General features: G+C 52.6%; 5 protein-coding genes across 5 annotated transcripts; 2 read left to right on the top strand and 3 right to left on the bottom strand.

The window, feature by feature from the left end:
• Positions 1-3280: 3280 nt before the first annotated feature.
• On the bottom strand, positions 3281-5086 carry N656DRAFT_711862 (DUF1752-domain-containing protein; the record flags this gene model as incomplete). Its single annotated transcript, XM_064811769.1, has 2 exons — positions 3281-4929; positions 4987-5086. The coding sequence occupies 2 exons, from the start codon at positions 5084-5086 to the stop codon at positions 3281-3283; spliced, it is 1749 nt and encodes a 582-aa protein (XP_064668991.1).
• A 6523-nt stretch (positions 5087-11609) lies between these two features.
• Positions 11610-11968, top strand: N656DRAFT_161192 (uncharacterized protein). Its single transcript, XM_064808708.1, has one exon. The coding sequence runs from the start codon at positions 11662-11664 to the stop codon at positions 11908-11910; it is 249 nt and encodes an 82-aa protein (XP_064668990.1). The 5' UTR covers positions 11610-11661; the 3' UTR covers positions 11911-11968.
• A 9175-nt stretch (positions 11969-21143) lies between these two features.
• Positions 21144-21423, bottom strand: N656DRAFT_780695 (uncharacterized protein). The gene has a single exon (XM_064815432.1). The coding sequence runs from the start codon at positions 21370-21372 to the stop codon at positions 21193-21195; it is 180 nt and encodes a 59-aa protein (XP_064668989.1). The 5' UTR covers positions 21373-21423; the 3' UTR covers positions 21144-21192.
• A 397-nt stretch (positions 21424-21820) lies between these two features.
• Positions 21821-23244, bottom strand: N656DRAFT_161100 (uncharacterized protein). The gene is made up of 2 exons (XM_064808707.1): positions 23059-23244; positions 21821-22835 (listed from the first exon to the last, which is right to left on the bottom strand). Exons 1-2 carry the CDS (start codon positions 23060-23062, stop codon positions 22204-22206), a joined length of 636 nt encoding a protein of 211 aa, XP_064668988.1. The 5' UTR covers positions 23063-23244; the 3' UTR covers positions 21821-22203.
• Positions 23245-23945: 701 nt separating this feature from the next.
• N656DRAFT_780693 (uncharacterized protein) lies at positions 23946-24282 on the top strand. The gene has a single exon (XM_064815431.1). It carries the CDS (start codon positions 23996-23998, stop codon positions 24218-24220), a length of 225 nt encoding a protein of 74 aa, XP_064668987.1. The 5' UTR covers positions 23946-23995; the 3' UTR covers positions 24221-24282.
• Positions 24283-24665: the final 383 nt, after the last annotated feature.

The following is a 24665-nucleotide window of genomic DNA, read 5'->3' as shown; positions in this document are numbered from 1 at the left end:
ATTCTGGAGACGGCAGACATCAAACAGGGCGCTAGTGATGCCCTTCGCGATTGGATCCGAGGCAGCCATGTCCCGCGCTGAATTTCGTCGATGCGCGCCTGCCTCAGTTACCGGTAAAGGGAAAACTTACTCCGTCGTTAGTATATCTGAGCTCCAAGACGAGGTTTGCTTGGCCCATCCCGAGATGAAGCTGTAGATAGCATCTCGCATTTTGACAAGTGCCGCTGATCCCAGGACCGGTAGTTGTTTGACGTAGCAAGTCCTAAGCTTACTGTATGTACATACACTGGTCGAACAGGCGATGACTAATGGCTCAAACATGCATGTAACAATTGACATGAGTAGTAGACTTGTGTGAAGAAATAATGATTGACAGGTTTTGGATCTCATAAATCTGATCATCCTGGCCCACGTGATGAAGCTCTCATCAATCAATCAGATGCTTTAGGGGTCTCTTCTCTTCGAGACTTGGATGACGTGAGCGCCCACTTCTAGCACAACCCCCCGTACGGTCAACAACTACTCTCTATGACGCGACAACCTCCCTACGCATGCTGCTATCAAGCTGAATCGCGAATTGCGATAGGTGCGGCTCGAGTACCCCTCCGATTTCTTCTGTCCAGAGCTTTTCGATATGCATGAGATTAAAAAATTAGTCAATGGTGTCCGTCCAGAAACCCCTCTCCATTTTACGATGGTGGGTGGTCGCAATGCCGGGCCGGTACCCCTCATAGGGCGGAACGGAACGGATGCGGTACCGGCGAACTTCGGCAGTGGTCGGTGCTGCCCCAACCGGGTGTTGCATGATCGGGCCTACCTTACCACGGTATTTTGAGCCTCGACGATGAGGGAGGGTGTGGTGGATGGAGAGACACGAGGCTTGGATTGGCGGCAAAACGGTTGAAGTGGTCAATTAATAGCACATACGGCGTAAAAAGGTCTCGTAGATCGATCGCGCCTGGTGGTGGTATCCTCATTTACACCGTGACGAAGGAGTGTACCACAGCAATTAAAGCCCCTACTTGAAACTCTCATCGAGGAAAATCGCCTAGAAAGTAACTTATCTTATGGCCAGAAACGCAAACACCCAGATCCAGAACCAGAAATTCAACGCGAATAAGGTAAATCTCCCAGCCTCTCCCCCTCGGCTTCTTCCACAACTTCTGATCCTTATACCAGCTACTTTGCCCCATGTACCGTCTACACACCCCTCACCCCCGCAACATTGTCCAAACAATCTCACGTGGCAGCGAACAAACAACACAAAGGGGGCAGCTCACTTGTCAAACAGGGAGGCGCGGCCGCCTGACAAAGACGTCGACAAGCCGTGACACGCCCACGGGCGCGATCCGATCCACTTCGGGACCGATGTGCCTGGATCGGGGGGCCGAACGGAACAAGCCGTCGCGGCTCTTTGCTGCGTCGAGCGGTTGCACGTCGGCCATTTCATCACAGCTTCATCTCCGTCTTCATTGTCAACTATTTTGACCTTCGTTTTGCCAGTTTTTGTCTCCGCCCTCATGATGCACAGAGCCCATGGGCGATCGGCTTCGAGCCTTCGACGGCTGTTGCAACCCGGCGTCAACCTCGTTTGATCCCACCACGCAGCGGGCAAAGCAGTTTCGGGAAGCTCTTTGTCGTCGGCATCTAGACATGGCGCTCGAGGGCAGGAAGCGACTGACGGCCGGATACTGAAACCCATGCCAGAGCGATCTAGACCCTGCTGCTTGTCAGCAGGGTGTTCCAAGAGAGAGTGGGCTGATGGCATATTGTCTTCTCGTATCTAAAGATAAACCAGAAAGATCAATGAGGGCGACAGCCGATGTGATAAAGCGGACAGCGACCTGCGCAGCCGAAGGCAGGCTAGACACAGGATGTACATACGATACAGTCCGTATGTCCAATGCCGTGGCTAAGTGTAAGTTAACAAGTAATTAGCAATAAATTCTAGAAACGGCTTAAAGGCGCGTGAAAAACTCGAGAGCATAAACAGGAACAGCCATGGCGGCAAACAAACTTACCTATCCACCCATTGGGGAAACCGCGATTGCCTTTCACAGTCACAAGCAATTCATCCCAGGCAGAAAAAAACCTGCCGGTGGGTTTGTCAACAAATTTGTCGTACAAGTTCCAGGTTTTCTTTTCACATGCAATGTTCTAATGTTTCTTGGTTCCCAGTCTGACCTTCCCCTCAGCAAGATGCTCGGTACTGCTCAGTAATACCTCAAACCAACCTGCAGGACACAAACCATCAATCGTCATCATCGTCCAAATTACCTAGCCTTACCAGATCCCAGATTCCAGCACGTCACACAAATGCAAATCAGCAAACCACACATCGATCGATCCAACTTACCTGGTTGGGGCTCAGGAGGGGACCCGTAGCCAATTGGGTAGGCTGACCTCATAGACATGCTCGTAATTGTGATTGGGGAGACTGTCTGGAATGCACCACCCAGTCACAAGGGCCTCATCACTCATGGATTACACAATGGAACTTGATATGTTTTTAAAACTGTCTTTTGATTTGTTTTCCCGAGTCTTTTTCGACCGTTTTCAGATTTTTTAGTGTTTTGCAGCGAGACCAACAGCAAGGGCGCCGGCTGGTTGCACGCTGATTGTTTTCTGTCCCACTTCTTCTGATCGCCCAAAATGACATAACCCCTTGCTTTTGTGGAGACTCCTGTCTCCTCGCAGTCGCCCGCCCGCCAGCCTGGTTTGTCTTCAGCCCTAAGTACATGCACACTTCCAATATCCCTTCTCCTTCCTCAATTTTGACTTGATAGGGCTGGAGCGACGACTCCCAAGCCACACGACCTATGCACAGGGATAAGAATGCAAACAGTGGTATCATGAAAAAGAACACAAAACACCGCTCAATGATGTAGATAATGGAAAACCAAAAGGAAACAAAAACTCAAAAACAAAGAGGCAGTGATGCCGCCATTGTAAACATTGGTCAACCATGCCAGCCCATACCAGACCGAAACCATGAGGACAGTTCGACCAGATGCTGTTGGGTATTAATGGTCAAACTGATGCATTCAATGACGCGAGCCAGACTGCCGAGTGTCCTCTGAAGGACGGGATAGTAACGCCAGCCAGCCCATGCATAATGTCGTAACCGTAGCCGCTCGATGCTCGAAAATTATACACGGCAGCTATTCCCATCTGCCAAATACACGGCTGTCGCCTCCCCTGGGGGTATCTTGATGCGGGTATAATGCTGATGTATTAAGTCGTGGAGTGTAGAGGGGATCGTGGATAGCAAATTAGGATATTACCAGCCCTGAGCGTGGTAGCCCGTGAATGGGTTCTTGAAGTACTGATCCCAGCTGGATGCGTTGGAGTCGCCGTCCTTCATGAACGGCTTCTCCGGATATTGCTTGAGGTTCGCCACATCATGCGAAGTGTGCCGTCGCTTGAGAACAGCATTCGCAGTGGACGACTTTTGTGACCGTTCTCTCAAAAGGTTCCTTCGGAGCGACTCTGTTAACTCAGTGGCGAGCATATTTCTCCGGGTCGTCCGCGGTGAGAGAGCAGCCTGGTGGTGGATGCCTGTGGCCGCCACATTGATAGGCTGCGCTGAGGACCGAGGGATCTCGTTGATGGGTCGCATCGGTGGCGCGCGGGTGGTCCCGCGCTTCATCATCAGTGGCGCTTCATCAGAGTCATTGGGCGAGGCAAAGAGTGATGGTCCATTGAGCGAGGTCCGGGCGCGCGGCAGAGCTGAAGTCGACTGCGACGCCGGGTTACCCAGTCTTTGGACGCGGCTGTTGTTGTTGGCCAGCATCAAAGTGATGAGTGACCGTCGTGAGGTAAGGTTGGCACTCGAATCCACGCGCTTGAACTGAATCTTCTCTTCCATGCTCGACTTCCCGCTTTCTTCGGCGGACTCTTCCTCCCATTCTTCATCGTCGTCGTCGTCAATGGCACTCTCATCGATGTAGTCGTCATCGGTGTCGCTGATGGCAGAAGAGGTGAAGGTCTGCGTAACAACCTGGTTGCTGAAGGAGGCCGTTTTCTTTTGTCCGCTCATGGCAGTGGCAGGCCGCTCAAGGAGCTGGGGGTTCCTTGGGGAATCATCTTCTTCCGATGAAGCTCCAACCTGGAACATCTTCATCTTCGTTTGCGCGGCTGGCTGCTTCCTTTGCTCCATCTGGCGGTCCCGGAAGGATTCCTCATCGGAGCCCGAAGAGCCGCCGAGAGCGAACTTGGCCGGTTGCTTCTTGGGCTGGATCATCTTTGGCGCTGGCTCCTCGGTCGGCGCAGGGATGGCGCTCGGAGAGGGAGCTTTTGAAGACTGCGATGTAATGCGGCTCAAGGGCATCTGGGACGGCGAGAAGCCGCGGGTGACGATTGTCTGTCTCTGCATCGACAGGTTTGAGGCGGGCTCTGAGTGAAGTGACTCCATGGAAGTATTCTCTGAGGTCGGTGGAGAGTCCTCCGTGGTGGTGGAACCTGTCCGCTCAGCTTCGGGCTCTGGAGAACCCATCGGTTCTTCTTTGACAATGGGGGATCGGGGGATTGAGGGAAGTGGCGCATCGAGAGGCATTTTCGCCTCCATGATGGACGTTACCATCTTCTCCAATTCATCCGAGGTGATGTGGCGCTCTCGGCCGCGGCTGCGACTGCTGGCACACGAATCCTGTCTCTGTATCCTCGGCCGTAAGATGTCCATTGGGGCTGATTCTGCTGTGAAATCGACCGCTTCCTCGTCTGCGACCGAGTCAACACTCCCAGAAAGCTGAGGAAGGTCTTCTGCGACCACCCCGCGAGGATATTGAATGTCTTGAGGTTTGCTAGTGGCGCAGGACGCGACGATAATGTCGCCGTTCTCACAGCAAAATGTTTCTCGATTCCATAGGCGCCAGCTCAGGTTTTCAAGCCGTCTGCCTTGGGCCACCGAGTCACGACACCTTGCAAACACTTCGAACAAGCTGTCAGCGAGTGTAGACTGAAAGCGGTGGTGCGGGATAAGCTCACCAGTCCACATGCTGAAGAGATTGGCGGGATTGGTTGTGTCAACTTTGTGGATGACATTGGTATCCACCTGCAGGACGGGTGCCTCTAAAGACAGCGGCATGTTGGTGTATGGACTGCTCGAGACTTCGAGCACGCTTTGCACCGCGGTCAGGAATTGTGTCAAGGTATTTCGCGAGGCGATCGCGAAGGTCGGGCTTCGCTGCGTGAAGTTGGTGCTTAGTTGAGGCGCGGTCCTAGGGGATCCGCTCTGCACCGAAGGCGGAATTGAGGCCGCGAGCCTGCTTTCCGTCCAAGTCGAGGAAGTGTTGTACACCGCCCTTGTTCCCACTAAAACCTTGCAGCCTCAAGTCGACCCTTCCTGTCGTTGCTGCTCGCAAGTCTCGATGACGTGCCTTCGTGCAGGCCGAATAGATCGGATCGAGGCGGTGCTGGGTATCTGGTCGCTTCTCGGATCGATCGTGGTGTCTCGACGAAAGTCAAACTGCTTGCAGGTGCCCCAGCAAGTGATCAATTATGACGATCTGTCGGTCGGTCGTTTTGTGAAGACCAGAAATGGGGAGGGAAAAGAGGTGTGGTGGGGAGCGGATGGCATGTTCATGTATAAGGGAATTGTCGGGGTGCCGAGACCAGGGCTAAGGCCGGCTGCTTGGGATTGTGGGCCAGATGCGCGGTGAGAAAGAGTGATTACCTGGGCAGGTACCCACGACATCGGCACCCTTGTCGGTCGCGGTCCCCGGTACAAAGTACAAGCCATCACAAGTCCCCTATGTATCGGACAGGGGGATGGGGGCCGTTGTGGAGCGGTTGGTGGCGGAGGATTTCAGGGCTAAAGAAAGGTATTTAAGGTATGTACTTCTTACCTTGGGCAGCTGCGTGTTCACCAATGTGATTGCTTGTCACCCACACCAGCCACCGTTACAGGTCCAGAACCTCTTTGTCGAGCCTTCAAAATGGAGGAACCTGTTATCGCTTGGTAGAGCAGAAGATGCTGGCTCTGGAATCTTTGATGCGCGTTTACAATTGACAAACGGTACCCAAGGGGAAGGAGTCGCAAACCCAAGGCGGAGAACCATGGAGGTAGGTGTTACAGTACAGTACATATCTACTAGGGCATGGAGGGAAGGGGCTTCGCACGAACGGACCGAAAAGCCTCGGGTCCATAGCTTGCTTAAAGCGGCAACGAAAGAGGTCCACCCTATTGCCAAATAGGGCAATAGAGCCAAAAGGCTGTCTAACCATATAGAGAAGGAAGGCCTCCGTGCGGTTTCGGGCTAACTCTCGGCTTGTCAAATTGGTTGTGCGCGTTTCGCAAACCACGGGATGGGCGAGCCAGGAAGGGCCGCTTACCCCAGAAAGTTTAGCAAATACCCTGAACGGAATGAAGGTCACGTTGGCCTTGAGTTAGGCGCCAAAAAAGGCAGCATTCTCCCAAAGAGGCCAGAGCTGACAAACACCGGGGAAATCTCCCGGTAGACTGGCTCGCTTGCAGCGTTTTACGAATTCATACCGGCTGCTCTTCCGTTACACCGGCTGCTCTCTCACGAGCTCCCCAAAACGGCGCTTGTTCCGACGAAATCGGGAGCAAGCCTTGCCGCTTCCCAAGAGAAGTCAGGTGCGCAGCAGGGAAGGAAAGCCCAGGCCATTTCCCCGCAAATCGCCACCGTCGCCTACGCTGAAGCACCAGCTCAGTGGAACCAGTCAATTCGGCACACACGTACGGTAGTGTACAAGACATAGAATTTTCGAAGCGCGCAAACGTGCTTGTCGCTGATCAGCCCGTGGTCACGAGTCCACGTCTTGTTTAATTGAAGTTATGTGCCACAGACGACGGCCCCTGACTCTGCCCGGTGTCTTAACAGAGCCGAGGCGAGGCGAATGGGCGGGCCACGAAGCGACGATGACGACTCGAAAGTTACCTGCCACCGCTCTGCCGGCCATTGCGCAGTGCCGGGCCCAATTGCAGCGCCGCCGAGCTCTGCTGGAATTTCGCCTGGCGATAGCGGACGGGAGCCGAAGGTCAATTCGTCGGTCAACACGGGCTGTGGTCGAATGGGGCGGCCGTACTGTGGTATAACCCGTACCTGTGCTGACACAGCCCTGATGGTGAATCTTAAGTGGCCAGCCGGGGTCAGCCGGGGCAGGTGATTGGGGATGCGCTTGTCCCGTGACTACATTTGTCACAGGGCGGCCCATCTTGATTTACTGACCGACCCGCCAACAGCGGCTGTCAAGATGAGATATCAGTGGCCCAGGCTCGCGCTGTCACAGCTTGACTGATTCTCCCGGCGGCCAGCCCCTTGAGAGGCAGCCGTCCCCTAACATTAATGACCAGAATTATACCTGCCTCTCCGGGACTGGCCCGCCTGCGGATTTATCAGAGGAGGAACGACGAAACCGCGAAACGAATGCGGGCAAAGGTGTCGGCGTGCTGAGCCGCAGGACTCGCTGAGCCGTGCACTGCGCCGACAGACACCCTATCAGATCTCAACGGCGTTTGGTGCGAGCGTCAAACCGGCGGCCGCAAGACTCGTCTGATTTTCTCACAAGGGTCCTTGTCCGCGGAAGCAGCCCGGTTGTCATAAAATCCCCCACCCAGTTTCTCCCGTCCGCCCGGTATCTGCGACATGGCAGGTGTTGAAGCCGTGGCACTGGGACTGAGGAAATTGGCTTCCCATCAGCGCAGGGGGTGCATACAAAAAGAAACCGGCGAACCTTTGCGCCCCTTTCCATGCTCCCAGGAAGCTATCACGCAACGTCGTATTCAGAGCATTTGCGCGGATATCGCTCGCAGGGGATCTTGTCCCACAGGTTGGGGGTCCAGTGTTGCCTGAGAGAGGCCTTGGGGGCTTTCCATTCCCGCCGAACAAGTCGTTGACCCGCGTCAGCCAATCGTTCTGGATCTAACAATGCATCCAGGTCTGTTATCCGGGTCACTCAGAGTCACCAAACGCTGGAAAATGTGAGTTGATGTTTGCCAGAAGCAACTTGGAGATGGTCCAGCCCCGCGGAACGTAGCCCCTGCTTTTCGATCGGGTGCTTCAATCCAGTGCTCCGGGACGCTAGCACGGCCGAGCAGGTCCATCTAGGCCGTCCCGATACACCCCTCTGCCATGAGAAAACCTCTTCAGGCGCACTATTTTGATATCCGGATTGCTTTTTGGACCCCCGTCTGCTGTCTTGGTTCAGGGTCCTGAGGTTTCCTGGTGTTCCTCGGTACTCATTCGTAACGGCTCTTGAAGACAAGAAAGAATATCATGTTCATGACAGTCTAGCATATCAAATGCGCTGTCCCGTCGGAAAAGTCGTGGCCAATCAACCCGTGCACGGCGGAGGGCCCCACGGGCACATGTCCTTCAACGCGGGTTTTCCCCCACGTTTGACACCCTTGTCCATTCGGAGACCTCTGTAACCACACCAGTCACTTGACGTATTCAAGCTTTTTAGCAGGTCCATTGAAGCAGCAAGATGGGGACCCTGATAACTACACTACACTATACAGAGGAATACGGGCTGAGAAAAAGGCAGGGCTTAAGGTAACTAGGGATCAGCTTCCCGAAGTTTTGGGCTTGTCCCCCACCCTACGGAGGTAGCGTTCGTAGACATAAACAGCTGGTCAAGAGCTGGTCTCGGTGAGAGCTTTAGGTCAGGGTCTCAACATCAACGGCGCATTCGATTGGCAATTGGTAATCCCGAGCCGCACGTGGGCCTAATGGATATCCTTTATTAACCAGTCAGCAGTTGTCCTTCCTACCCGTGAACCTGGAATTGGCCCCTTGCGGTCCCGGGAACGAAAACCGCACAGCAAAAACAATAAATCTTCTACTGCATTGCTGTGGTACTTCGTACGGAGTACGTGTATCTAACGTTATGACCCTGTCGATCCGCCCCTTCCCATGGATCCAGCTCACGGTCGGAAGGCTAGGGTCTCTGTCCCCGGATTCCCAACCGATGTGAGAAGTGATAGACCGTAGCCAAATACATAAACCTTAATGGCAGAGCTGGACACTAGATTGATAGCCATCTCATATTTTTTGACCGATCATCATGGATATTGACAGTTTGACACGGCTACGTCTGCATACGAGAGGCGAACTTGAAGTGCCACGACGCTCTCACCTCGCCGAGACGGGCATTAACTATCGCACAGCTGAAGCCGATCCAATCAACCTATGCACGCCAAAAGCAATGCCTACACATGCATACATTGCTGCAGTGATCGACGCCACGGAGCCAATTCCCGAGCCGCCAAGAGTCACGTTGCGCACAAAGTACCGTATATGTATACGGAGGTATGGACGGAGGTAGTTAGTTGTATGTACATAGAAATCCAGACCTTTGCAAACTCTCCTGCTTTACCTGGTACTGATATGACTGGCGAACGCGATCTGCGGTGCGTTTGGAAACAGCAATCGAAACATTGCAGCCAACAAGGGGTCGGTTCATGCCTTGATCTTTGGTTCTCCGCATGTCGAGGCGTCACTGTGCCGCTGGCAGGCTGTAGCGGAAATGGGGTATGTAACTTGGAAGGGGTGAGTTGGGGGTAGCTTAACCCCCAAACCCGTCTCGGGACGGCGAGAAGGGAGTTTGTGAAACCTCCACGTTTGCCTTTTCAGGATCGCAAACGCAAAAGGGAGAAAAAGGGGGGGAATACTTCGTACATATGTAATATCATTCATCCAGTGTGCCAAATGCGGGTGCACCGAGACAAGGGTACGATGTGCAGCCTCAAGAAAGGCAGATTTGGGGTTTCATGGAATCGCTCGCATCTCTGGTAATTAACAGTGACCTGCACCTGCAGGATGTCGCGTCCTTTCGTCTCTTCTGCGTTTTCCCTGCGTTTTCGCATGCCAGTAGCCGATGAGCACTATCACATCTACGCGTGTATTGTACCTTAGTGCGTATGTACTGTACATACATACTACCTTAGCGGTGGCTTGCTGGCTCTGCTTTCACACACCAGGCGGCTGCATCTCGGATGTCGAGGCGGATGCTGTACGACACAGGGGTAGCAGTTTCCGGGCTTGCCCCTGAGTTGAATCTCGAATGGGAGTCGTACAAATGTCAGAGCTGTTTGCTGAAGGGGGAGGCCTTTGCCCCTTCTGCTCTCAATCGGATGACGGCATCGGCTCTTGGGCATCGGCTTGCCTCGTTGCCAAACAGTCAGCGACTTACAGTACAAGAGTTTGCCTACATATGAGCCCGGACACCGTACGCCCGGAACTTCGCGGTGCTTCCGGCACCACCAATACCATGCCTCGATAGCTATACACTAGAGTGCACGCGGTTCAAGACGCAAATACTTTACGTGCCGGTACAGAGGGTGGAACTATAAGACAAGCGCGCGTGTGCGGAGTCAAGATTGGCGAGATCTCGGTTCCCCACCCGGGAACCGGTAAGCCGGAAAAGGTATCCGTACCGGCGGATTCCCACCGAGAAACGGACGGCATACATACATAGCCGGGTGCGCCGTTTACTGGTTTTTGGAATTTTACGTCGAACTGGAATAGAACCAGCAAACTTGTGCATCACGCTTAGGCCTCGTTGAAATGCCACATAACCCAGCAAAGCGACTCTTAGCAATCCGGTAGTGGATAGAGGCACAGCTAAGAACCACGCGACGAGTAAGAGCTCACTCCCGGCATATAAACACCTTAACCAATTGCGACTACTCTTCACGGAGAATTTAAACTTCCGTCCACCAGACTTGAAGAGAGCTTGAACCTTGAGTGTATATCCAGTGATTTTGTGCGTCCCATGCATAAGAAATTGCCTAATGATTGTTGGATTGTGTGCTTCGAAATTCGTACAATACCTAAGCAACGTACCGAAACTTACCTTTCTGTAAGCTCTATGCTAACCGATCTCCGCCAAACAGTCCGACCCTGCTGAAGCGAAGAGACGTCGAGTTGCAGAGACGGAATTGCTCTGCTGTAGCCATGGAAGCTATCCAACACTAAATAATTAAGGCGTCAAACTTTGCCATTCTGACATGACCTGGCGTTGTAGGGTATTTTGAGAAATGGGTCTTTTCCACCCAAAGTGCAACCGTTGAATCCTACCTGACCTAACCACCTATGCAACATAAACCCAAAAATCCAAAAGCCGCGGTTCCGTCCCGACGGTTATTCAGACCCTAGCCTGACGTTGCAGCTGTCAAAAACAGAAGCGGACGATACATTACAGCGCTGGTAAGGTACCTATCTACACCATTAAGCGACGCGTCGCATATGGAATTTTTCTAGAAAATTGCGGAGCCTTAGGATAGCTTGACCTTGAGTGGACCTTAATTTTCTTCCACTCGGTCCATAGAGCTCCTCCCGGCCCGACTACCGTAGTAAAGCCACCTATGGTGTTCGGAGTATGGAGCGTAACTTGTCAGTGGCCTCCCAGAAGGATGTTTTTCCCAATTTGTAAGCTTGTTAAGATTTGCAGATTTCTTTTGTTTTCTTCCTTCCTTATAGGGATTTGTGCCCGGCTCGGGCTTGATAGATAACGCAATTTGTACGAAGGTACAAATAGATCCTCTGTCTGTCGGATTATCTCGTGTACGGCCCCCACACGCTTGATACCATTCCCAGCTGGATCTTTGAGAGTTGTGGCTGGTCGCGCAATGGTCGGGTGGGGTGGGCGGGGTTAACATGACGACTGTGGCGCTCTCGCCTTGCCCGAAATCACATGAACCTCGATTGGCGGGATGTAAAGAGCATCACGGGTTGCACGTGCAATACATGTAGAGTCTGTATTATCTGCGTCTCACGCACTCTCATGCAGATATTGCTCACACCGGGTTTATGGTTCACGAGCCTGGACGTATTTCTCAGATCATCGACATCGGCACCGCCACGGGCACTGGTTTACACATACGAAGGTATAGCCTTAGGCTGTCTTTGGCCTTGTTCTAACAATGGCAGGTTGGGGATATGAAGGGGTGTTACCTTCTATTCGGCCTTGACTATATACCTGAGGTACTTGCGGCTTGAGTGAGGTATCCGGTGTAGCTATATCGTATATCCGCCTTCCTGCTATTTGAGGGTTTGCCTTACATATGCCGCCCAAGAGAGCCGATGATCATCATCGGCTTTGGAGAACGGATAGGATAAGGCCGGCAAACCCGGACAGAAACAGCGGAGTGCGCACCTATGTAGCGAAGACTGGAGGTTGAGAAGGGTTGTTGTTCGCCGTTGAGACACATCAGATGGGCTCGCTTCCCTTGTGGTTCACTGACGTAGAGGTATTGGGGCGAGGGGCGCGTTGACTGATGTCTGTCAAAATCTGTCTCTAGGGACCAGTGCCAGAGAGGTGACACCTCGGTTGACTCCGTCATCCGGCGCCCAATACGACGGTGGAACCGAGGTTGCAAAGGGTAAAACATGGAAAAATGGTAAAATCGTCAATTATTCTTAAATTTCTGGGGTTTTCTGGCATGTTGAGATATTTCTCCCAATTGCCATAAGACAGTCGTGATCGAGATCAAGGGACCCGACCACATCAAAGATCGCAACCGTGACATTCGCAGTAGTCGCATCCGTCCCTGAATCAATTGCCAACCCAGAATGAGACTCTGACAGGCGGTCCGTAAACCGTCCTGTCGATTGTTAGCCCGCCCCTTGGCCGGGTATTGAGTCGGGTGACCGCTTTGATTTGAACAACGCGGCGGAGCTCATCAATTAGGGCTGGAGGCAACTTCAACTCGGCGCCGGAGGCTGTCAGCCCGCATAAACGGTCCGCCAATGCGGGTGGCGTTGGCCCCCCGTTTCTTGATCGGCAATTGGCAGAATAGCCGATGTGTACCGTATCTACTGTACACTAACGTTACTTCAAATCACATGGCTGTTTAGTGTTTTCCCAGCCCTGTACTTCGTGCACGTCGTGCCTCCGAAACCATTGTGTACAGCATCCATGATCGCTTTACCCTGCCGTGTCTCACGGGCTGTCCATCCGTCCAGGCTGTCTCGTTCTGGGTCGGGCCAGCAAAGCAGCACAGCTAACAGGATGCGCACACACCGACAAGAACAAGATGGATCTTCTGGTTAAAAGACTCTGGGCCGGTGACCTCGCCGGTGCGGGGTCAGGCCCGTGAAAGCGGGAGTTTCAGGGTCCAGTGCTATGAGGGAAAGAGGGTGTGCTCATTGAGACATTTGAGGCCCGGCCTTGCGCGCTGGCCGCCTCAGAGACTGCCGCGTGTAAAGTGGGCTGTGTGAAAGATGGTCACTCGCTTAACAGCTGGCCAGATTGACCGGTCGGTATCAATCACAAGTGAGGTAGACAGGTAATGCCTTCTCCCCATTTCCCCAGACTATCTTTCTCGGCTGTAGATCACGCTCGGGGGGCGGGACGGGGCAATGACAATAGCTCTGCCGCCTCGCCTGACTGCCGGTCATGTGCGCATTTTTGTGCATTGAGAAAAAAATATGCCTAACGATAACTCTGCCGCTTCTTGTCCGCGACGTCTGCTGTTCGAGAGTTGGAGGCTTTACCGGCGTGTGCCTGATGAGGAAGCTGCGAAGCTCGGAAATCCTGTCTGCGGCCGGTCGGCGGTGGCTTGTTTTGCTGCCGTGTTGCCGCCGCCGCCGATGTGGCGCTCGTCAAGTGACTGCAGTGGCCCGACCCTCCAGCCCAGCTCCCCCCGTCACCTAGGGTCACGCTCAGGTGTTGGTTGGACAATGCGACAATAAGCAGTGATTATTATAAGACGCATTGTCTGCGATGCCACTGCTGTATTAAGGTATCCAAGGTAAATTATTGGTTTGTATTTCGGGGAGCGCTGCTGACAAAGCTAACACCTAGGTAACGGTATCAAAGGGCCCATTGATTCTTGCAAGACTGATGGAAGCCACCTCTGGTGGTCGGCAATAGGTACTGATGAGAATCCTGCAGAGATGGGATGGCCCGCCGTCTAAAATCCCACGTGGCTTGATATTGACCCGGAAGTACGAAGTAAGGGACTTTCATCAGTTACAGTAGTTTGACGGATGAGCAGAGTTAGGTACTATACTAATAACTTTCCGTACTGTAGTACTTCGTAAATTACGACTGTAGTAAGGCCGGGCCGGCAATTATGCCTTGCCGCAGGCAGGCTTCGCCTTTCGGTCAGTGCTTCTCTTCTCTTCCGGCCGCGATGAGTTGCTAGGCGCAAGTACCCGTTGAATGGGATTTTAGAGTGTCACTATATTGTGACGGAGTTCATGCCGTCGCTAATTTCCACAAGTCTGGGGAAGTTCACTGATTCCGGGTCTTCTCTCTCTCGGTTTTCCAGTGTTTGTTAACGAATTGGGCCGGGCATCGGACATGGACTGCCAAACCCAACTTCCTCCCCGAAACTGTTATCTGAATTGGCCAGTTTGGGATCCTACCAGACCGAGCATCGGTTTGGACCCTTCGCGGTTGTTTTCTCCTTGGAGTAATGGTTAGTCATGGTTGTGCTGGCCACCGATGATCTTTGTCTAGTGTGCGACAACAGACAACTGGGGGCCGTTTCGCGTTTGTGAGGCAGTAACCAAGGGCAAGGACGAGCACAAGCAATGCAAACGACGAATATGGACTTCGTGTGCGGCGCAACACCCCTACCTACATCAATCCCGCCAACCTCCCGCTTGCAATCCTTGCAAAAGCGCAGTGGCTATAGATTTGGTTCCCGGACGTGTCCTAATCTCACTCAGCAGCCGTCATCGAAGGTGAGTTGCGACGGTAGACCTTCGTTGGATCGGTCGAAGCTTCCCTCTGGGACGTACATGCATCCCCAGATGCACGAATATGCCGGCTTAAATTATGATGTGATACAGATCTGGTGAATATCTCAACACTGTTGCCCTCGCTGACCCAACAGTCAACATTTATACGACCGTGGCCTTTCAGCCCGACTCTTGATACGTCGTATACGCCGTTGTGCCACCGACACCATGGGCCATCGAGCGAGGCATTACACGCTCCTCGACGCGGTTGACGACACCGCTTTGAAGTGATTCACCCAACCACTAGAGTTGTGGTGGGACGAATCTTACACTTCAAACCTATGCCACTGGAGCGAGCCTCAGAAGCCAACGCCGTCGAGCGAACTCCGGTCCTTGTACTACTAGGCCGCTCTAACTGGTGGTTTGTTGCGCCATTCAACTCTACCTGGGTCAGGGTTCTCGAGGACTGAACTGTTCCTGATTGCCTCAGTGTTCGACGGTTGATAGAGCCGCATCGCCGAGATTGGCTCAGTCGGTTCTTTGAGTCTAGCTGCCCGAGGCTTTTGCTGCTACGGGCGCCAAAATAAGGTGGTCCTGTTAGCTATTGCTGAGTCGACGTCTTTCCAGGCGCTGGTCCTATGCTTTGCTTTGCTTACTATCCGCTCCCGATTTCAGGCGTCACTGAATTTCTCTTGAGTCTCCTGAACTTCAACAAGACATGATGACAAGTCACTTCGGGCCTTTGGATCGCCGAGATGCGCACGAGATACAAAATTGATGACCTCAGAACTTTGTTCTCCAGGCTTACTTGTTGTCATACTTCCGGGGAACCCCGGATCACTGAACTAATGCTTCGGACCGTTCCTTTTGTCCCCGGTTATCGACTCTGATTTGTGAGCGATCGAATGGTGGTCAGACTAACAACCTCCATCGATCCGTCATCGCTCGGGTTACACAGATACTCGAACGGTGCTCCAATAGGGTTTCTCCCGGGGAGGGCGGGTGAGCCTTCGGTGAGCATTTGGCGCACTTCCATTTGTGGAGGTTGTCCAGCAAAATCCGAGACCTGCCTCTGTGTTGGGTACATTCAGGTTGCCATATTGAGACGTTGTTAACGAACCAGCCCTATTCGAGAGACAGAAGGGTTGCAGCGCGCCTTCCAACCAGCTGGTTACGATGTGCTGCACCAATCATTTTAGACAAATTACTGGTTTTTCCCGTTATTTGTTGCAACCTTCGAGTCACGGACACAACAGCAAAGTCTGCTATTGCACGAGATCCGAGTCTCCCGTGTCTCGGATGTCGAGGGGTTGGCTAGAAACGCTCGTTTCCCTTCAACGCTTATTGCACTGCAACCTACTAACCCTGACCGCCTGTTTGTCAACTTTGTACCAACCTGTCGAAGAGCCTGAGGGTGAGTCTAGGCGCACCTCCGCGGGTTGAGGCTTACCCTTCTCCGCGCTGGCTAAAGTCGCCGGGTAAAGCTGCTGGAATGGCAGCCGACTCGCTGGTTATCCTAGCCACAGCGCACTTGACAGGGAGAGGGAAGGCTACTGCACTAACTCAGGTCGCCTTTTACCCGGCACAGGGAAGCAGATCCCAGATGCCGGCACGCAATTTTAGGACTGTGACTTGCAGCGCTTGGGTCTCGCCTCGTGTTGAGAGCCGCTGACACGGTCCATATCTGTGACCAGTATGTACCGGTAACATACTCAACGCGAGATGATCTAGACTAAGTTTGGGCCACACTTCAATTGGAGACAAGCTGATACACATCTCTTCACAGCACTGAGGAGCATACAAGCGAGGCGACAGTCAAACTCCACGTAACCTACCTTGGTCTAGGCGACATCCGAGTGACCCGTGACGCTGGCATCAACAGAATGAGGCCTCTTCCTCAATAACAAGCCCTGTTTCCGCAGAGCAATACCCCAGTGAGGGCATTCGCAACCTGCCGCTTATGAGTACTACATACATCGCAGTTGCGCCCTGACGCGCGGGGCCATAAGGCGGGTGAGAAGCGCAATGCGACAAGGGTTTTTGAGCCGTTGCCTGCAGATCTTCGACCAACTTGTACAAACTGTCGATGCTGTCCCGCGGTTTGCCTCGTGCCGGACGCACGTCCCTCATCTCCCCCAGTTCGCATGAAAACCCAATCACAGCGCGTCAGCGAAGAAGACCTCCCCGCGTCAAAAGGCGCCGTGGCGTGGCCTCTTCCGGCCCCTCTACGCGGCGCGGTCATCGTGATGACTGATGATGTGATGCGCCGGACCCTTGCTCGTGACCCCGGCCAAGGGAGGGACAACCCGCTGTGGCGGCGGGGCGATTGACCGCTACCCATCGCGTAATGTCCGTAGGTTGGAGTTGGAAGTATCTGGTGTCTGCAGGGAACTTCCTCTGTCCAACATCAAATCACTTTATCACCCTTTTCTTTTTCGACGAGATTCGACACACGCGGCGAAGCAACCGTCAGCGCAGCATCTGAAGTACGACGGACGGTCTCGGGTCGTGTGTTACACGACGCAAAATAGGGCCCATTCCGTTCGCCGCGGGGGGATTGGGGGGGGCAAGGCGAGGGTGGCATGCGGGCACGGGGGGTTGGATTGGGCTTGCATCCATTGACAACTTGGTCTGTTTTGGGTGCTTGGCCGGCTGGGTGCCCTCCACGTGAGGGTTTGTGAGGCTCAATTGGGAGACGATGAAACAATTTCCACACTCTTTTTCGTTGCTGCTTTTAGGGGTAGCCACCCCTTCTTCGTCCATGTATGGACACACATACCTGGCCCCACGACCACCCCCGTGACCATTCACGCCCAGCATCATCGCCAACCACCCTCGCCCTGTGCGGTCTCTTCTGTCTTCTCAAGTTCCCCCAAAGTCAGCGCTCTGCCACATGCATACATAGATACACCACCCCCGCCTTCTTAAGGGGGCTGAGGTCAGCTGTTGGATCTGTGGCTGACAACATGAACAGCGCGTGTTGGATGCAGGCAGTAACAAGGCCCGGCAGTTCAAGATGAGCTTGCTGCTCCTGGCGCAGAAGGCTCCATGTAAGGGATGCTCACTAACCCAAATCATGTTACTTCATGTTGCCTTCGGGCGTCGACCCAGCCAAGCTCGAGGGTAAAGTCCGAGCCATGGACCTAGAGAGAGATGGAGGGTTAACAACACCAGTTCATCATATCGTTCAGTTCTAGCAGCTTCTATCAGGACTTGAGCAATACGATCAAGATCCGGGTGAACATGGCTAGTACACTACGGACGTAGCAATCTTGTTTATCATGATGGAATGACAAGCTCAAAGCTCTTGGTGGTCGACAAAATACATTAGGAATAAGGGGTAAAAATAGCTGAAATGCCACACCTACATCCCCGCAAAGCTGAGAGGGCTGAATCTGATATAGCCCACATGCTTCCTTGACAGTTGAGAGATGAGGTGAATAGCCGTGGTTTCAGAATAGCCTTGTTTAGAGTCTGTATTTACATCCATGGTCTCTTGTTACCTAGGTAGGTTGCGAAGTGCTGAGAACTTCGTGGGCGATTCAAGTCTCGCCATTAGTAACTGCAGTGCCTTGGAATCAACAAATGAGTCTGGCAGAGCCTCCACTGTAAGAGGAGTGTAACTTGAGCAGGTTCCGCAAATTCAAGCGAACATATAGTATGAGATCTCCTGATACTTATCAAACAGCCCCGCCACGGCTTGCCCCATGGCGGACTACTAAGAGGGACAGACGATCCGCCAGCCAATACTACCCGGGTACTGACTTACTCAAAGCAAGCTCGCAAGCAGACTAGATGAATCGTGAACGAGTCCAAGACGTGTAACAATCACTGCTTAGTGGTGGTAATGACGAACCCCCCGTAGGCTCTTATTGAGAGCCAATCTACCTAGGTCACTTAAACACAAAGAAGCCAACGTCGAGCACATAGACTGACTACTCCACACCACCCTATCGGGAGATTCATGGGAAGGAGCTGTCGGCCGCGAAGTATTTGGTTGTGCCGAGGACTCGGAGCATACCACTGAAGGTGAATGCTCATCCAACACCGTGCTACTTAGAGCCTGAGCTATGTGCTGTGCGATTACACGAAGCTTCGGCATTGGTTGTTGTGTAAGGTAGGATGGTGAGAATTGACCAGGGGTTGCTGCTCATAGGTGTTGCGTGCAGCTTTGGCAACATAACTTCGTACCTTCCTAGGTAGCTACTCCGTACCTTACTCAACGCATCTAGAACGGATCGGCAGTTCAGGGGGCCTGATGCCAGTGAATACTGACACCTTAGTAACTCTCTTTCTGTACGGTAAGGTACTACTAGCAAGCGGTACCCCCATGTCAAGGTCGGCCGCCGAAAGTCTAATTTACCAAGTCATTGACATGGAAAGCTGGATTCCAAGGAAGTTACTGCATAAGGTAGAAGTTCGACCGCTGGCCATAACCTCAGAGATATACTACGATGCTGCACTCTATCCCAAATGGCCCCCGGCATCATCGTTTTGCTAGATAAGGCGCAGTATTCTACGTCTACTATTGCTCTAGCCTGGCAAGAACGTGGAAGCCGCTCCGAGAACCGGTACCTACCTTTCATACTTTTTGATTCTTAGACCAGCAACCACTACCTACTAATGTGTTGCCTCTTTTCATAAGGATCTCTTTCGTATGACTCAACTATGACAAGCAGCCCGAAAGGTACCTACTGGAACCCCAGCCAAGACTGTCTTCGGCTACTAGGAGAAGGAGGTGAGTTCATGGAAGGCTTCTACTCTTTCCTCTAGAGAAGTTGAGCTCGTTCTTTGAACTCAGGCTTTACTTGGGATAGAATCAAATATCAGAACTGCCTCCTATGACCAAGTGCAACGAGCCATAGCTATCCCGCCGGGACATTACAGTTCCCGGATTCCTCGGCCCCGGGTATCATGGATGACTTTCGAAACTGGCCTCCTTGCGAAAAGGGTTGACCAACGGAAGATTCGACTCCAGGGATTTACGCTGGCTGATACTTATATCCGCTAGTATATAGTTGGCATTGCTGCCGATCGGTCAGATAGCTATCTACTTATCATCGAGTTGTGCAGCTCATATACAGTCCCATTCTTGGTATACAGACTACCTACAGGCTGTTGATTCCACAAAGATATGGATTTCGAACGGGCAAAACAGGGCAAGGCACTTAGAGTACGCCAAGTAACGTCTTTGAACAACCGAGACGCTCTGCTATGCGTTCGGTCTTCAAGTACTGCGGCTAGCGATGATTCTCAAAGGGGCCATTCGGCCGAGATACCGCAGCACTACTAGTATGACTGTTTACATCACACAGTGGGTGCCAGTGGTGCCGATGTGGGATTCGGGGACACCTTCGTTTCGCAGTATCTATGACGAGTATACATCTGCTACCAAGCCGCGTATGTACCTTGTTCAAGTCCAAGCCGGATCGACATGACTTGCAGCTAGCATCGCCGAGTGACAGATGACGTGCATTTGCTTCCGCCTCCAGTCTTGTCACGACCGCTGGGCCGGTTGTGCGAATTCATGTACATAAGGTACTTTCTTACGGTCATTTGCTGAAGCCAGTGGCCGATCAATGGAAATAACAGCGAGCGATGAGCGCTCACCTGGAGTGTCGACGTCAGAGGCTGGGTCGCGTGTGGATGTTGTGGGGTAGTCGACTGACTGCAGGCGGTGATCTGTGATCTGTCAGATTGACAACCTGGAATCTGGAATCTGACAATCTTGGGAGATCGCGCACCGGCGGGGAAATGGAGGAAGCTACGAAGCACACGTAGCAGCCCTAGCAATTTAAACTGAAAGCACTGAAAACCTTGGATTCGAAGTCTCTTACAGCATACTGGGCTAGCAATCAGGTACGCATGGGCAAACACCCGACTGCAATCACTACTGGGCAGGAACAGACATGCACTACCGTCTTCCTATACGTTTTTCGAAGAATTGGACATCCTCACCTGACCTTTTCACATGTGTTTCCCAGTTCCGACTTCCAGGTGCGGTGTCACCTCAGTGACTTCACAGGTTCCCCTTTCCATGTCCACGGGTGCTCACTGACAGGCGAATCCGAGGCATTGGGCCACCACCTCCACGGGCCGTCCTGACGTAACGTTTACAGTGGACCACCAGTTCAGACGCCGGGCGGAGAGTGCTATGAAACAAGCCTGTCGGCCCGGTCAAAAGGATCCAGCCCGAGATATCGAAACAATGTCATGCAATTTCTTTCAGAAACAATAAAAGTAATAATTCATGAAATAAGTTTAATAATAATTCTTTGTTTATCCTGGAATTCTCTTGAAAACAGGGAGCAGACTTGACAAGGTCACCGTCGAGGCTTGACGCTAATGCCCCTGACCAGGGGTGCCCAGACCGGCGGGATTTTGAGACAGAGCCAATGAAACCTCCGAATTTGGCCGGCACTCTTCCAGAACTGGTAAGCTTTTGCATCGAGTGCTCACCGACCTCACGATCCTGGATCTTCTAGAAGCAACTGTAGAAGGACTTTTCCCTCAGCGGTGATAGCTTCACCCTTGGCTAATTCATAAGAGCTGACGAAACAATCCCTGGTGTTGCCGGGGAGAGCACAATCCTTGCTCCCACGAGGCCCGGGACAGCCAAGCGGATCCGAGGGGGCAAAGGAACAATGACAGGAGCTGGGTCGTCTACCCGTCGAGCCACGCCGTGTTGAACCGAGAAAATGCCGCAAGAAACCATTTTACTACTATCGGCGTTAGATGGCTCTTTTCGTAGTGTAGTTGTTGCCGGGTACTTTTGACTGCGGTTGACAGCTAGGTGGATACAGAGGTGGGAGACGGAGTTGCAACAATGATGCAATGGTCCTAATCACAATATCACCAGCTGTATACGTACTCCGTAGTGATTTCATAAGGTACCTGGTAGCTTTGGCCGATCATGTGGAGCGATCAAGCAACATCAACAAAATGTACTCCGTAGTTCGTACATTGCTTGGTAACGTCAACTCCAGGTTGTACACTAGTGTACTAGGTATGTAGATCGACCGTGCATGAACAGGTCCAAGCAACCTCATCTCCGGCTTGCGGATTTGGAACCAGATTTGGGGCATCCCAGCGGTTGGTCAGTTAACGCCTTGTACGAGAAGTCAAAGCACTTTGGTCTTTAGGTCGCCGCTTTGTCGAAGTCACCACTCACCAACGGAGAGGCCTTTCGCGGGCTCGTCTTGCTATACTACGGATACATGTACATACATACACTATGTAGTCTACACCACGTTATGTCTGAGGGCCTGAACACGGCCTGGAATGCGTCGGCGCGCCTGTCCAAAAAACGGACGCGCCGCCGACACGGGCTCCCGAAGGGGTTCGGGCGGACCACTGGCAATATTTCCTCCAGACCAAGTCCCACCGCAACCCATTAAACTACGCGACAGCGGTACAGTACATTAGTGTATATTAAGGTCTCTGATCTATCAAAAGTTCTGACGATCATTGCTATGTAACTCTCAGTGACTGCGGCACAAAGGTACGGAGAATCGTGCAGCGTTTTCCCCTTCGGCACTCTGGTAGACTAGGGCGGCCCGGGAAATACCCAACAGTACGTACAGAGTAAGGAAATCCGCAATCGGGTTTGACCGTCGCGGCAGCTTGACTCCAGACTCGGATGCGTTCTTTTTGCCAGATAACCAATTCGATGTACATACATTCGCGTGCCTCTTTGATGGGAGATAAGTTGCTCAAAAACACCTCGCTCATGAGTACTGAAATCCCTCCGTACATACTCCGCACAGTAGTGTACAGTACATACATAATTCACCACCGCCATGGAACAACCACCCTCACGGAAAACCTTGCCCGAGAACCCGAGCGCTCGGTCCTCCCCGGTTGATGTGTGGTCGGATCCCATGCCACGAGCTGAATGACAGGCAAGATTGCAAGTGACAGGGGCTCCCCCCAAACACATGGCCGGTGCCCTCTTTTGCTGCATTCGCCAATCAAGCCACCCGGTCGGGGCCGGGCGGGCGCATTCCGCGGCTTGGTACTGAGGAGTGGGGCCGGGGTCCAAGGCCCGAACAGCCCCCATCACCAGCACTGATTGGTGGATTGATCGAAATCCAGAAAATGGGGCCTTCTGGAAAGCGGGACGGAATGGTCGACCGGTGAGCGCACTCAGCTGGGGGCAACGCTGGAAGACGACCAGGTCTAACGTTCGGTTAGCATTGCGTGTTGGTTGTTCCTTCGTGGAAAATGAAAATTGGGAAGGCGGTGGTGTCTAGTCCAAAGGCTGGGGGTTGGAGGCCGTTTTGATAGATTAAAAGCGGACAATAAAAAATAAAGATAAAAATAAAAATAAAAATACAAAGTGATATTTCTTCCAACCTGGTTATCCGTTTCCACGTTCCTCACTCACTGTATGTGTACGTACGCATCCGGTGCCGAACCACAGCCCGATCACATCCCGTCACAGGGCCTCCAGCGGCAACGCGTATGTAAAATTGTCCATGTCGTTGGTTGATCGAGAACGAACGCGGTTCCTACCAATGCCTGGCCATATAGGAATTTGGTATACATACGAAGCTACCTTACCTACATACCACAGTATGCATCTTTAAGACGGCAAACCGGAATCTGCAGCGAAGCTTTACCGCGCCGAAAAGTTGCAACATTGTATCCGTATTTGTGTATGTCCAACACACACATCACACGAAGAGCATACCGTTAGTAGGAGTCTAGGACAAATTGCCGCCTGTCGCCTGTGAGAGTGGGCGCGTTTCCAGGTTGGGGTGTCCTGTTTCAAGCGAGAAACTTGGACACTCGCTCGCTACCGAGGAGGCGGGTTGGCGCGCCAATTGCATGACAGCTCGCTTGCAAGTTGCAAGGTGAAGCGAAGCGCCGGCCCCCGTGTGGTGGTGTGTTGGTGTTGGTGCAGGAAGCGGGGGACCCGAAACCGGCAGACACATTGTCACCGGGCAGGCCAGACACAAACAGCCAAGCAACTGCCGCGAAGCGAAAAGGGCTGCAGGTAGGCCGCAGTAGGAGATGCATCGTATGTACACTAGTCGCGGCTAAAGTAAGGTAGGTACAGTCAAACCTGCAATTCACGATCAGAGGATTAACGATATCCTCCAATTAGCGATAGATTATCGAGTTACCGATGAAAATCCCATACGAATTCGATATTCCCTGGCTTATCCGATATAACGATTGAAATTATGCTTAGTAATACATACAAAAGGAGGTTTCATTACTTAAATATTGTTATTTTCCAGCCCTGACTGGCCATTACCTCTGGCACCCCCATACTAAATACATCCTTTTTCCAGCGAATACCACTTCAATCCACTACTGTTACGAATAACCACATGGGCGGCCTGGGAGGCTGCAGCCGCGTGAGGTATGGGGCGTGCCCCAGCCAATCATTCAAGAACAAGACAGATGCCAATCACAAGGGGAGCGTGCGGTCTTGGCATCGCTCCCGAGGAGCGAAGGGACAAAAGGACGCTCCCAGGAGCGATGGGAGCGTGATGCGCTCCCAGCGCTCCACAAAGGGCAAGCTTAGGACAAAAGGAAACTCTTCAGTATATTAGCTAGCTAGTCACTCCCTCAGGGGGGGACCTCCAGGAGGTTCCCCAGTAAGCAATGCAAGCAGTTGTCTTTACTACTGTGTGAACACTTGCTTGTGTCAATTGTTGTAGACCCTTTGGCTCTACCGAACCTCACCCCGTTATTGAGAACCTTCAGTCTGAGAAGTCCCTTTCAGTGGTTAGGGGACCGAGATTCGTCACAACTACTTTAAAGACCTTCAATCTTGCATATGCCCATCTACGTACCATCTCTTACAATTGCAGTGAGCCGAGCCCCTTTTCCTTCCCATGCCTTCCATTCTGGGTAAGAAGTGGGTTACCTGGGATTAACGATCAAATTAGCTGTGTGAGGACCAATCGTCAATTGCAGGTTTGACTGTAGGTACCAGAGCACGCCACCCGGGTATTGTAAAATGGTCACCGTCAGTATCGTGCCGCTGCAAAATGA

This window comes from Canariomyces notabilis (genome assembly GCF_033297395.1).
Source record: "Canariomyces notabilis strain CBS 508.74 unplaced genomic scaffold N656scaffold_15, whole genome shotgun sequence".
In the NCBI taxonomy this organism is placed as follows: Eukaryota; Fungi; Ascomycota; class Sordariomycetes; order Sordariales; family Chaetomiaceae; genus Canariomyces; species Canariomyces notabilis.
The sequence above is the reverse complement of the archived record's forward strand: the minus strand, read 5'-3'. Positions and strand labels throughout refer to the sequence as shown.